The 14,362-nt window shown below is 37.6% G+C and overlaps 1 protein-coding gene across 1 annotated transcript; it reads right to left on the bottom strand.

Moving 5' to 3' along the window:
• Positions 1-439: 439 nt before the first annotated feature.
• Positions 440-13,937, bottom strand: LOC149410361 (trehalose transporter 1-like protein). The gene is made up of 6 exons (XM_089649000.1): positions 13,787-13,937; positions 12,533-12,762; positions 10,037-10,250; positions 3,954-4,171; positions 2,395-2,595; positions 440-790 (listed from the first exon to the last, which is right to left on the bottom strand). Exons 1-6 carry the CDS (start codon positions 13,935-13,937, stop codon positions 440-442), a joined length of 1,365 nt encoding a protein of 454 aa, XP_089505126.1.
• Between the last annotated feature and the right edge of the window lie 425 nt (positions 13,938-14,362).

Genomic DNA, 14,362 nt, shown 5'->3' with positions numbered 1-14,362 from the left:
TATTTCTAATAATTACCATAAACTCACAAAAAACTATCAAATTTGCTTCTAAAATCATGAAAAATAAAATTAATAATGGCGTGTATTTTTTAAATTTAAAATATAAATAAACAAAATTGTTCTCATCCATAGGTACTAGATGTTTTCCATACCTTTGATTTAAAAAACATAAATCAATTTGGTTAAGTATTTTGGCCTCAAAACCAAAATTAAATTTTGCTTGAAATAGTTCACGCAGCTCTTAAGGAGTAAATTATTATTTTTTTTGTTAAATGAAGAAAACATATTATAACCAAAAATTAGACAAATAAATAATAATAAGGGTAAAATCAATCAGTTTAAAAATAATGACTATCGAGTATTTATTACAAACAAAATTTTACAAGAAAAACAACGCACTGGAAGTAATGGTGTTGTTGTTTCGTGACGTATAGTCTTATTAATTACTAGCACTGTCAATCGGGGTCTCGTCATCGTTTTTCAATTGAACCCTTTCATCGAACACCTTCCTGACTTTCAAAAATAGTTTTCTCTCTTTTTCAGTGTTTCTCCTTCGGGAAGTCTTGTACCGCTTTCCGCCGAAGTAGGCCGTAATCTCTGCAATAGACCTTCCTTTCGTCTCCGGGACGAAAATAGCCGTGATGATGACACCAACACAGCCAAAGGCAGCAAAAGCCCAAAAGACGGTGTAACTGCCGAAGAGGTGGACGGTTTTGGTGAAGAACAAGGTGATCAAGAAGACGGTTACCCAAAACCAGATTAAAACGATACTAGTTGCTAAGCCACGGACCTAAAATGATAGAAGGATACTGTTTAGATAACTAGGAATTGAGGGATCAAGGGATTTCCCATAGGTATATCTTATTAATTAGGACAAACATACGATAGGGTACCCAAAAGAAACCGAACTGATGTTGCGGGGGGCGTAGTTTTGTCGTACCGGATCCTGCTGGTAGAACCGTGTACTAGCTAACTAACTAACCGTGTAACTAGCTTTCCCCAGTCAGTCTGCCAAGCACTGCGCTGAAGAAGTCGTCCTTTCAGCTGGTGTGATTGATTTTGGTGACTGGTGTTGTTTTGTGTGCTCTTCGTTTATGAGATGGCTGATTTTCGTACGGTTTCTTTTGAGTACCCCCTCCTACACCCACACAACATAATGCGGGACATCACAATATATATATGTTCCATGACGACAAAACTGCCTTCCGGAAACTTTCAAAAACCCTCCACCATAATAAGTCCCCTTACGGGCCCAAAAGGCACATTTTATTCCTCTAGAGACAAAGCCGAGACTTTTGCAGACAATCTCAAAGAACAATTTTCACCGACCACGACCTACGACGACCCCAAATTCGTTTCCACCGTTGACAAAAAAGTCTCAACCATCATGCCCAAAATCCCCACAGGCAATCCAATCCCATTCACAACGTGTCCCTATGCAAATAATTTTTCACAAATAAACTATTTTTTTAACAACCACTATTTTAAAATCATGATGAAAGAGAAAGGGGCCTTTTTGGTCCGGAGCTCTGTATGCTAATATTTTAAAAAGTCAAAAAAGTCCTCCATAATAAGGTATTCTATTTCTAATAAGTTATTCCTTATTTCCAACACAAAGAGTCAAAGTACACGGAGAGAAATCGATTTTCGCCCTCTCGACAAATTAACAGGCCTTATTAATAAAACATCAATTTTTTTTTATTTATGGATTTCATTCAAATGAAAAATATTCGGATTGTCATGTATACGTGCCCCGACAACATGATAATATATTTCGTTATTTACTAAAAGTTTATCAGTAAACATATTAATTCATTTTTAAGGCCTACAACCCCGTGTTTAACTGGAATTACCAATCGTTATTTTTTTCCGTGTATGTAGGTACATATAATCAAGGTTACTTGCTTGCGGATTGCAGTACAATGAAAACTTGCAATTTCGTATGGTTAAAAAAATCCCCACTCAGAAATAGATTACCTCTTAGGGCCAGTGGATTGAAATTTGAACAATTCATCAATTTTCAAGTTCTTTAAAAGTTCTATTCAAGTTCTGTTAACATATGAATTGTGTGAAACAGTTCATCAAAAATGATATAATAACAGAACACGAATAAAACCTTTACAGAACTTGAAAAATATCTTCGGTATTTGATAAATTTTTCAAATTCATTGAAACAACCCATCCTCAGTCTATAATAGCAATGTAGCACTTTCAATGCCAAGGTAAAAATTGTGATGAAGCTTTCTTTTGCATAAATAAAAAGTCGAGTTAAATTCAGTAAATTTAAATGATTTATTTGCCACATCATGGCAAATAAGAATCTAGAAAATAAATAACATAATTTAAACAAATAAAAGAGAAGTCTGATCAAAGTGTAAATAGTAAATTCATTACCTGAACCAAAAACATTTCCGATATGAGGACATAGGGAACTGGGCCGATGCCCATACAGAAAGTGCTGACAGCTACAGACAGGGAAGTCACCGGGATCCAACCAAGAGATGACACGTCGTGACCGTTGTCGCGCATATAGAAGTAAGTTCCGAGGGAAGCCATTGACAATATAACCGTACAGCAGGAAGAAAGTATCAGGATCTGTATATAAAACAATTTATTCAGAAATAATTTCAAATGCATCTGTCTTTCTTGTCTGCCATACGTTTACAGATGAATGGTGAAAGCATGACAACGAACTACAGGTTTTCCAATGAGAGGTGTTATTTTGAATAGCCCGCTATTTCGGTAGATTTTACTTTTGAAGCTGTAATTTTTTTAACATTTGTCAAGTAAAAACTACGCCATTAATAAAAATGGAACGATACACGCTTTGACAATGCATTGAAATTATTAAAATTCACTTGAGTGAATCAAATGCAAATCATCTTGAGTGAAGAGGCCCATTTCCACCTCGGTGGCTTCGTCAACAAGAAAACCCAAGAGTTATTGTTGAAAAGCCTCTCTATCCTCAACGTGTGACTGTTTGGTGCGGTTTATGGTCCGGCGGAGTCATTGGACCTTACTTTTTTGAAAATGAGGCTTGAGCAACAGTTACGGTGACTGGATTGCGCTATTGAGAGATGATTCATGATTTTTTATGGCCGGAGTTAAATGGTATTGATCTGGATAACGTTTACTTTCAACAAGACGGCGCTACGTGCCACATAAACAACGAAACCATTGATATTTTACGATTGAATATGAAAATAACACCTCTTATTGGAAAACCCTGTATTTTAATTTATTCTTAGATTATTTAAATTCATTCACAGAATAGTTTTTTTCATACAGTAAGTGGAATACCCAAACCAAAAATGTGAATATACTTAATATGCCTTATGTAATTACGTAATTATGGAACATATATAAAGGTACAGTAAAAGAAAAATTGTTGTGGGGCTGTTTTATTGTTTCGTGACATGGGTTAAACGTTACTTAACTGACTGTAAGTGACGTTGAAAATGACAATGGCCTGATTGGCACGTTCTGACAGGCAGAAGTCTTCTCTTTCAGAGCATAAACATGTGCATGGGATCTCCCACGAAAGTACTTGTTGGGCAAATATAAATTACCCTATTTCAACAAATATAGGTGGATTGAGTGGTAGGTCCAGGGATAAACTTACCTAAACACATTTTTCAGCAGGTTTCTAAGGCGTTTGGCATAAACTTCGTTCTATTTCAAGGATATGGTTTTGTTCAGAAGGGGCCCAAATAATAGAGCTATATTGCAGGATAATGCGAACAAGTGATTCATAGTATTCTCAATATTGCGAACAAGTGATTCATAGTATTCTCAATATTGCGAACAAGTGATTCATAGTATCTCAATATTGCGAACAAGTGATTCATAGTATTCTCAATATTGCGAACAAGTGATTCATAGTATCTCAATATTGCGAACAAGTGATTCATAGTATTCTCAATACTGCGAACTATAATAAGTAATATATGAACCTTTCTTCCGACTCTTTCGATGAGAGACGAGGCCAACACGGAGCCCCCCAGCTGAAGACAGCCGATGATAAGGCTGGACATAGAGGGGGACAACGTGCTGCGGGCCTCTTGGAAGATGCTGTGGGCATATGTCAACACCACAAAATTGCCCGTGAAGGTCTGGACTGTAAACAGCGCCAGGGTCAGTGCGAGGATTCTCAACGAAGGTGGAGACTTCACTGTAAGTAAATAATCATCAAATATGTGAAATAGGCAGTTACAGATGCAACTGGGACTCGAACTCATGTCCTCAATGGTGCTCTACCAAAGATATTAGAAGAACGAGATATGCTATGTTGGCCGCCGGACCGTAGCCGGAGTACTACCTAATTAGGGTACTTTGAACGGTATCGGGACGTGTACGTACAGAAATCTGTTCTATGTATTAGTGCGGATACCTTAGCGCAAGCGAAGGTGTGCAGTAGTATTGGTGAACAAAACCGGCGACACTCGGCAAAACAATTCCACTCAGTACGAACTGCGCATAGCACATCTCGTTCTTCTAATATCTTTGTGCTCTACCAACTGAGCTACTGCCAAATTATTACATTCCGTCATTTTTCTTCTTCTTTCGTATGGTGGGGGGGTCAGAGGGGGACATCTAGGTCTGCGAGCCAGTCTAGGGCCTCAGGCGTCGCCATGTGGACCTCATCAATCCCACCGGGGAATGAATGGAGCGGGCATTCGTTGACCACATGTTCGGTGGTCTGCACCGCACCACATTCACACATCGCTGACTCTTTAAGGTCCCATCTGTGCATCATGTGGGCACAGTGGCCATGGGAGCACCTTAACCTATTTATGGCGGACCAGGTTTTGCGAGGCAATGAGAACCCAGGCTGTCTCTCGGTGGGATCCTGTATGAGATGGGCATTTCCCACGTTGGCCGTTTGCCACTCGAGTTTCCACCTATCTTCTGAGGTGAGAGGTAGTCGGAGGAGCCTCTCTCCTTCCGCCCAGAAGGGCTTTTGGGACTTCAAGCGGCATGCCGGGTGGGAGACGACATCTTCGTGCAAAGGTATTGCGCTTTTTTGAAGCGTCTTCTTGTATTCCTTCAGTGTTGCAATTTTTCGCCTGATGTTTGGTGGGGTTATGTTTGCAAGTCCGGAGAGCCAAGCGAGAGGAGTTTAAAGTTCCGCTGATGGTTCGCATTGTGGCATTAAGCTGAACGTCTACCATGGAAGCGTGGGCTTTTAGGTACTAAGTTTCAGTTACGCTAAATCATCCTTAATAAAAATGGAATTAGTCAATTTTATTTATTATAATTAATTTCACAACTAGACACAGAAAATAGAAAGGTAACTGAGAATCGAACCCAGGATCTCTGTCTAACTGGGACAACGCCTATAAGCACTCGGCTAGTGTGACCAGATTTTACGCCATTTTCGTCGTTCTCATTTTCATTTTCGTCGTTCTCATCATTTTCAGTATCTGATAGTATTATTACGCTAGCGTCTGGACTATCTAGGCCCTCTGATTGGTCGAATTCAAATCGTATGTTTCGGGTAAAACCCGAATAGGGGGTCTGCGGACGAAATTCGACCACTCTGCCCCACTGGCGGTATAAGAACGAACCAAATGACTAGAGCGAATATTTAAATATGCAGCTAACAATACGCATAGTTACGGAAAATTACTTGACCATTAACAAGCTTTTAATAAGAAGATTTCTTGTGGAAGCTTATCACTTTGTGACGGCATTATTTATTTTATTAAAACATTAATAACTTTGTTTACATCACTTAATTACATAAAACCTCTACATTTTTCATGAACGAAGTTCACCTCATCAGGAGTAAGTATACATTGAAGTCAAAAATTAAATACAGATAGGAGAAAAAAACCCGCGGAGCGGGTTTTTGTATTAATTGCTAGTTTACAATATTATCCTCAACTAATTTTCTCATATTTTTAAGTGCTATCTTTTTGTAAGTACTAATTCCCAGACGAACGATGCGATTTTATCAAATTTATTTCGAAATTCCCACAAACAGCGCAGTTATCAAACCTACAAATATGGAATAAACGATGAAAAATAGTTGGATTCATTGGCTTTAAACCACAGTAAGCACTTTATATGTTTCAGTATTAATATTCGGAGGCATGTTTTTTTTAATCCAAAACGGAAATATCATATTTATAGGAAATATCATAAAGCATTTATTTTGTAACTACCCCATCGCGCGAGTGTTAATAAAGTTGTATGCAGGACCGTCCTGAGTCAAACGGTGCCTGGCGCGAGTACAGTTTTGGCACCCATATCAAAACCAATGGACGCCTATGTAGGTAATCCTTGTAATCAGTTATATTTTGATGATTAATATTACTGTGCTGTGCTGTTATTATGAAAAATAATCTCAAGGCAATGTCTTACAACTGTGTTAGGTGTTAGGTATTATGAGCGCCTTGGCAATTCAGCCCTCGAAGCGGAGTGTTCCAATTGCGCCCGCATAAGGCCGGCCCTGGTTGTATGCGAATTTATCTGTAACCTAGATAGCGTCTATTAAATACCTATCTTATTTTTATTTAAGTGATAATGTATTACAAAATAACAACAATACTATTTATAATCCACCAGGTGTGCCCCGCCACGCGTTTCTGTGGCTCCTTCCAGATCTTTCAAGAGCATTCTCGAACCTTCCGGAACCCTCTAGACTCACCGACATACTCCGCCACTCAGTTTGGAACCTTCATGAATTTTCTTCTTCCAGAACCTTCTAGAGCATTTGAAAACCTTCATGAACTTCATTCTGAAGTAATCTGAAACATTCGCGGCATTCCCATAACACAGCACATCTTCGTCACCCATAAAACTCTCTTACTTTCGATGTGACACCAAGGGCTATCTACCACCATAACCTCCGATGGGTGGCAGTGGCTGGTTGTTTATATAATTAGGCGGGTAGGGAAACACGGGTTTCTTTTTACGACCCTTTTTTCCTATAAAAAAATCGTAAAATAGCATTAAAAAAATATTGATGGGGAGGGGGTGTAGAGAATTTGAAAAGTTTAGTTGTATGTATTTTTGCTTGATAAAGACGAAAAAAAAGAAATTTTAATTTTGATCTCGACAACAGCGCACCTATCGGGTCCAAAACTATCATAAGTTTCAAGTTGGAACCAAAAATACACATTAACAAAATTTTATTGAAATCGGTTGGGCGGTTTTGGAGATTAGCGTCTGCGAACACAGTGATTTTTATTTATTAAGATTATTCGCAATGAGTTAAATTAAACTCATTTCAGGAAAGACAACATTATACAATTAAAAGAAAATTATTTTTACTTAATGATACGAATTTAAAAGAGAGTTCAATGAAGAGTATACATAGATTTTATAACAGATAAGGCAGACTTAATTAACACAGTTGATTATAATATTACAATTACAATTTTATAAGAAAAATTTCCGTGTGAAAATGTTCCAAAGAGAGATTGTGTCACTGGTTAATAAAGCTGTTACGAAAATATACTTTATGAGCTTTTGGTATTGTTTTTTTGTTTGTTACTGGAAGTCATTAATAAAACTGCTGAGGAAATAGCTTTTAATAGCTTTTGCCAATGTTTTTTTGTTCGTTGCCGGAAGTTTTAGATTACTAGGTAATATCGTTATATTGCTTATGTGCAATGTATTGTAAGGAGTTAATTCCAAATTTAGTCGTGTAAGTAGACGATGATAAGTGTATTTGATTTTATGGTCGTGTTTTGTGCTGGTGTGTGTCGGAATTAAAGACTGGTTAACTTTGGTAATATGAATCAAACTCGTAACAATAACCAATTTAATTAAATGAACATTTTAATTCAGTCAACTCTGTAAAGTAGTACGGAATCTTTTCTTAGTTAGACATTTATAATTTATAAGGAATGATTTTATTTAGGTTTTCAATACGATTCCGGATTATATGTAAAGCAGAACAGAGATCGATTATTTTCACACAAATGTGCTTTGTTCTTAATATTAAGTACTCACAGAGGAACTTCCAAAGTGACACGCTATCCTCACCTGAAAAAATATTATTCCAAGTAAGCTGATTCAATTAAAAAAACACTCACATACACTTTCCGTAGGCAATGTCATACTAAAATACCTTTACACAGCCTTGTTTGTCATTTCAAGTAGTGCTATTAATTCATTTTGAAATTGTATATATTAATAATATTACACATACAACGTGCTCCACGCTCATACCGTGAAACTTTTATTCATGATAATCTAAGAAAAATAAAACAAAGTGTTTTAAGCACTTCTAATTGTCAAGTTTTTATTATTAAAATTTGCCTAGTGTAATCTTAGCTTTACATTTGCGAGTCGTATTTCAAGGGTTCGGATAACATCTGAGAGGCGTCAGGTACATGTCAAGGACAGGGGCTCCAATTATTGCTAATCAGTGTAATTTTTTTACATGAGGCACGAAACAAGGGCCTGTGAAATCTTAGGGGATGCTGTGTAGAGTGTATTTTTTAAGGAAATAAAGGAAAGGAAGTTCTGGGTCGGAAACAAGTATGAGGGGTGAGTCGGAATCTGTGGGGTTCAGTGTCCAGAAGTGAATATTTCTCCAACTGCGATGCAAGACGATGGGTCGATAAAGTCCTGCTGGAGAGATCAAAGGGTCTCACGATCTGGCCCGCCACGCAGTAGGTGGGCAGACTCATCCGCCGCCAAGACTTCAACAAACCTCACCTCACGAATCCGTACACATCTGCTAAGTCAAAAGCATAGCGAACCACTTGGGGTGACCTATGATAGAGGTGGTGTTTATCCAATAAATGGTTCCCGGGGAGGCAGTACCTATACCCGCCTCACAAATTGAATTTTATATTTTCAACAGGATAGTTTTTTTTTTCTTATTATTTATCTAATTACTTATTTTTGTTATTTCAAAATATGGAATGTATTGCATTGCACGGGAATATATCGTAACATTTATTTGTGCACTAGTAAAAAACAAAGTTTCGCGGTATGAGCTTGAGATCCGGTGTGTAAAATCTTTTTTCACGTATTTTTACTGCGCTTGTTTCACTAGGGATATTCTGTGTCGAGACAAGCAAGCAAATTGGAACCAAATAAGCTTATATAATACCTTTCGTCTTTAATCCGGGATATTGACCATATTCGTAAGAAAATTGTCTATTTTACCTACAACGTATATTAAAATGTAAGGTTGTCGAAGATTTTGATGAATTTTTAACCCGACAAGCTACAGATGTCTATTGATGTCTTACCAATATTATCTTCGTTTCCATTGTGCGATGTGTTAGCTTCATGAATAAGTTGATTCAGATCTTTTTTAACCAGATGACTGTGGACCGGAACTCTTCTTAACCACGCTAGAGCTTCACTGGCTTCCTAACAAATACTTTAAAATTAATAATTTATAGACATAAGAAATTCTACCGATGTACATTAAATTTTGTTAAGCCACGAGCGGCGTACATCATGGTTCCGTTTTTGGACCGGTGCTGTTAGGACACCGTGCAAAGGTTGTAGTTATTGTTATTTCCAGATGACCTCAAACTATTTGGAACCGTTAATAATCTTCTTTTAGGCTTAGTTATTAGCATTTAAAACCTTATCACTTAACCAACTAGTTCGTGGTCAATTAAACTGCGTTAAGTTTAAGAAAATATCAAAGATTTCTAAACCAACACATTTTCCTTAAATTTTCATGAAATGCATTCATGACATATTGGTGAAAAGAACATTTTTAAAAGCCTGAAACACTTCTATAAATTGAAAAAATCTTCTGAGCAAAACAAATGCCGCCGACAGGAATTAAACGCGCAGCATTTTTCAATTTATGTAAGTGTTTCAGGCCTATAATTATTGTTTATAATAATGTGTTATCCTCTGTGCCTTGCATAAAAACTTTGTCTTGTTGAGTACATACATTTATTTTAAAAAAAAATTTAAACATTTATTTTTTTCATACCTACCTTCAGTTGATTAGTTTTAATCAAATACGACGGTGATTCTGGCATTCTTGACATCAAGATAAAGAATAAGAAAGGTATGCTCAACAGCACGGCCAAAGAGTTGAAGTAACTCAAATAGCCTCCGAGGATATATCCTCCAATAATTCCAAAGCTTCCGAAGGCCATCATCAGGCTTCCTAATATTCCCTTGTTTTCCAGACTGGCCACTTCTGAGCTGTATATCGGGGTCAACAACGAATTACCAGCTGCCCCGATCCCAGCCACAAACCTGGCGCAAATGAGTGCTGTGGGATGGAGCCACACCAGCTTTAGGGTCCAACCGATCTGTTGGAATAAAATATCACAACTTACTCAAGTCTCTCTTTCTTTGTATAATATTTACGTGAGAAACGGAATGAAAAATACTAACTAAAAAAATACAATCAAAACTTACCTCTCCGAGCAATTGTTCCATGAAAGTGATATTTTGGACTTAAGACAAACCTATAGCATTCAATGAAACAAATACACAAAAAAATATAACCGTTCTAGCCAAATACACGGCATTTGTGTATATGCAGTACTCCATTTCAAAACTAGATAAGCCAAGAGGCACATTAATTTTATTGCCCCTAAAATTTACAACACACGTATTTTTTTAATCTTTATTCAGTGTTTTTATTGTTTTTTTACAGTTTTTAGGTGTGTTAAAACTACCAAGCTAGGCAAATGCCCGTGTTATGGTGGTTACAACTTTTAATGAGACCATATTTCGTTAAAACGTTAACTATTATAAAAAAATACATCAAATTTTTGGTTGAAATTTATCGAAACAGGTACGTTTTTTTTATAAATCAACTGTATATGTAAATCTGTAGTATTTACTTACACCGGTTGTGTAATTCCATACATTCATACCATTGTTATTGTTTTGATTGCACAATATTTATACACTTTTATAAAACTTTTTCTTTCTAAAACGTAAGTACCCTATTTTTATGTTTAATTTAAAACTTCCAATGAAAATGTCACGTTTTATTTTATTTTTTGCTTACACTGAAATAAATTTATAATTTATAATTTATATAGGTATAATTTGAATAACCAAATTAATTTATCGTTTAGTCCCATTCTAGATATATTTCCAGTAAACCGCTCTGTTATTGCCGGAATTCCCGCAATTACCCGTCCCCCTTTGTAAACCTCCCACTCATACACCTAAATTATATTTTTTGTGTATATATCTGTCAATATTTTGTATCATAGGTTAGTTTTAATATTCTCCTGATGAAGGAAGGGTGCTTCCGAAACCGGTAGAGTACAATTAAAATTCAAGTGGTCTAAAACAAATTTATATCTTTTATTGTAAATTATGACGAGCCACAAAGTAAATTCTTATTACAAATATGAAAAACTTTGTTTTTTACGGGTTTTTTTAATTGTCTCATTTAACATAATATTTTATGTATCGATGTATATGTTTTTACGTATTTACGGTCAATATTTTCTGACATATTATATCAAAAGATAATATCGGTGTGCAGTTTGTATGTGACGTTTAAAATGTCTGTTTAACTCAATCGTCTGATAAGAAGTGATGCTTGAAGTTTTTATTAAATGTAACAGTCCGTTCAACCTCCAACATTGACCCAAGGGTCTGGAAGTGAAAGTCTCTTCAACCGAGGCCAGAGTTGTCGTTTTAACTACCAACAACTTATATAATGTCATAATTTAAATAATTATTGGTAATTTAGCGGAAATTTACAGTTTTGCAAACCTTTGCCTTACCTCAGCGACCTCTTCGGAGGTCAATGTTCATAGTTTATTCAAAGCATTCTTGAACTATCCTGCCAAAAATATGGTAACGTTGTTTTCCTAAAGCTCGTCAAAATGACCCAGATTTCATGTTAGGGTAAGTAACTTCACACACGTCTTTGGGGATGCTGTGTAGATGATTTTATGAGGAAAGGAAGAAGTGAATATGGGCCTTGGAAAGACCCATATTGTAGGAGGGAGAAAACAGAAAAAAGTCAGGATGCCACACGGAGGAAGATGTTCCTGTTAAAAAAGTGAATAAGTCCTGCTAATATATTAGTCATTCAAAATTACTTTTATGTACCATTTTCGATTTGCCGCCAAAATGACATGACCGTTTTTAACTGGTTAATTTCACGCTGGACGACATTGGTGACAGCCTTCTTACAAGAAATCGGCTGTTTCTATATCGTAATGACGTTGTAGCCAATTGGAACCATTTCGAAGTGCGAAGCTCCAGATCACTTTTGAAATTAAATATTAAAATTACATACTTTTGTATGATAATCATTTAAATCTTCCACACATTTTTAGCGGTATTCATAGTTTTTGAAAATACCCCATTGGTTTTTGTAATTTTATGTACCTATTTGTATGAACACGTGTTTCGCTGTCCTCAAAAACATTCGCTTTTGACTGATACTTTGTTAAGAACTCTTGCTTTAGGCCAACAGTCCCATTTTTGACAGGAAAACGGATAAAATGACCAGATTGTTAATAAACAGTATTTCATATCAGTAAGTTTTCTCCGTGTGGCTCCAGATGACAGCGATGATGCACAGCGGTGCGTGCGATATTAAGAGTAAATTTACTATGAATGGTACAGCATTGGCCATAGCAGTTTTCTTCCTCCCGATCCTGTCGACCAGCCAGCCGGACACGGGAGTGCCCAGGATGGCCCCAACGCAGAAGGACGAGGCCACCAGCGAGGTCTGCAGCTCTGTCAGAGGCACTCCTAGGGGAGAGTGTTCTCCGGTGAGAATTGTCAGTGACGGAGATGGCCATGATATGGCACTACCGTGGATGAAGCTCAGAATGTTAACTAAAATTTCAAAGATATCTTTAACCGTTGGATGCCAAGCTCCCGTAACTTATAATACTACTTTAGTGCGCCTGACACTATTTTCTACTTTAGTGCGCCAAATTCCGAGCTGACACTATTTTCTACTTTAGTGCGCCAAATTCCGAGCTGACACTATTTTCTACTTTAGTGCGCCAGGGTAAAATGCCGAGCTGACACTATTTTTTACTTTAGTGCGCCAGGGTACAATTCCGAGCTGACACTATTTTCTAATTTAGTGCGCCAAATTCCGAGCTGACACTATTTTCTACTTTAGTGCGCCAAATTCCGAGCTGACACTATTTTCTACTTTAGTGCGTCGAATTCCGAGCTGACACCATTTTCTACTTTAGTGCGCCAAATTCCGAGCTGACACTTTTTTCTACTTTAGTGCGGCAAATTCCGAGCTGACACTATTTTCTACTTTAGTGCGCCAAATTCCGAGCTGACACTATTTTCTACTTTATTACACCAAATTCCGAGCTGACACGAGTTTCTAATTTAGTGCGCCAGGGTAAAATACTGAGCTCACACTATTTTCGTAATAACTTACTTGTTTTTTTTTGCAAATTTATATTTTTGTAAGTTGTATCGTCTTATCAGATAACGTGCTACGTAGAGTAGTTGCTATGGTTACCTGCTACGTGCAACCTACAACACTCACCAGACATTTCAGGTTATAATAATGAATGTGGAATCACAAACTTTATCCAGTACTGGAAGCGCCAATTCTTGAGGGTCAGATACCCACAAGAATGTTTGTGATCCCAGGGTTCTCAGGGGGTTGGGTTCGAAACCAGAAATGTGTCAGGTTACAATGTGTAATTTAGAGTCAAGGAAAGAAGGTTTAGAGTAACATTAATGTATATTATTTCGAATACAATACAAGTCTATACACTCCACCGTGTGAGTTATAACGAAAACAATATAATAAAAGCCAGATACAAGCTTACCCCCAAGGTTCCGACCACGCTTTATCTATCTAGCTAATTAAGTAACATCCCACTCGAGCTGGAGCAGCACCTCATCAGGCTGAGCTCCAGGGGGCTCCAGACGGAGCAAGAGGAAGAGTCAGTTCCGCCTCCTGGCGACTGTCCGTGGCAGGAAACTGGCAATCTGGCGACTGAGGAAGAGGAATCTGGTGCCCGCGGTCTCATCCGTGTATCCTGGCGAGGATTCCCTCTATGCAAGGAAAAATAGGCCTCCCTACGGCCCTGGTGAAAATGCGGTCGGCGTAGTGCCAAACCGCGAGAAAGAATACCATCCTTAGGCTTCCGGTAACCGGGCACAACATTTCAAGCCACTGGCTTCTTCATCCCATAAAGGATGGGTTGGATTCAAGCAGATCACACGTCTGACTCCGTTTGCGATTCATGATGCCGCGTGGTTACAATATTCGAACGAGCCACGGAACCAATTCCACTATGGAACCTCGTATTTTACTCCATTTATACGACTCTATAAAACTAGACTTCGCCACTCCGATTAAAGGGAAACCATTCCCAAACAATTTCACTCCGGAAAACTGTGACTGTCGTCTGCCGAGAGATCAGGCCCACTCTTTGGTTTCTCTGCAGGCAAG

Source organism: Hesperophylax consimilis, chromosome 28 (genome assembly GCF_061612785.1).
Source record: "Hesperophylax consimilis isolate HC1 chromosome 28, BYU_Hcon_1.0, whole genome shotgun sequence".
Lineage (NCBI taxonomy): Eukaryota > Metazoa > Arthropoda > Insecta > Trichoptera > Limnephilidae > Hesperophylax > Hesperophylax consimilis.
The sequence above is the reverse complement of the archived record's forward strand: the minus strand, read 5'-3'. Positions and strand labels throughout refer to the sequence as shown.

Excerpts from the sequence above, each read along its gene's own strand:
- LOC149410361 (XM_089649000.1), bottom strand. The coding sequence starts at position 13,937 with ATGAGACCGCGGGCACCAGATTCCTCTTCCTCAGTCGCCAGATTGCCA. Across the intron at positions 10,251-12,532 it reads CCAATGCTGTACCATTCATA|ATCGGTTGGACCCTAAAGCT; the intron begins GTAAATTTACTC and ends TTATTCCAACAG. Across the intron at positions 4,172-10,036 it reads TATCCTCGGAGGCTATTTGA|TGAAGTCTCCACCTTCGTTG; the intron begins GTTACTTCAACT and ends ATTTACTTACAG.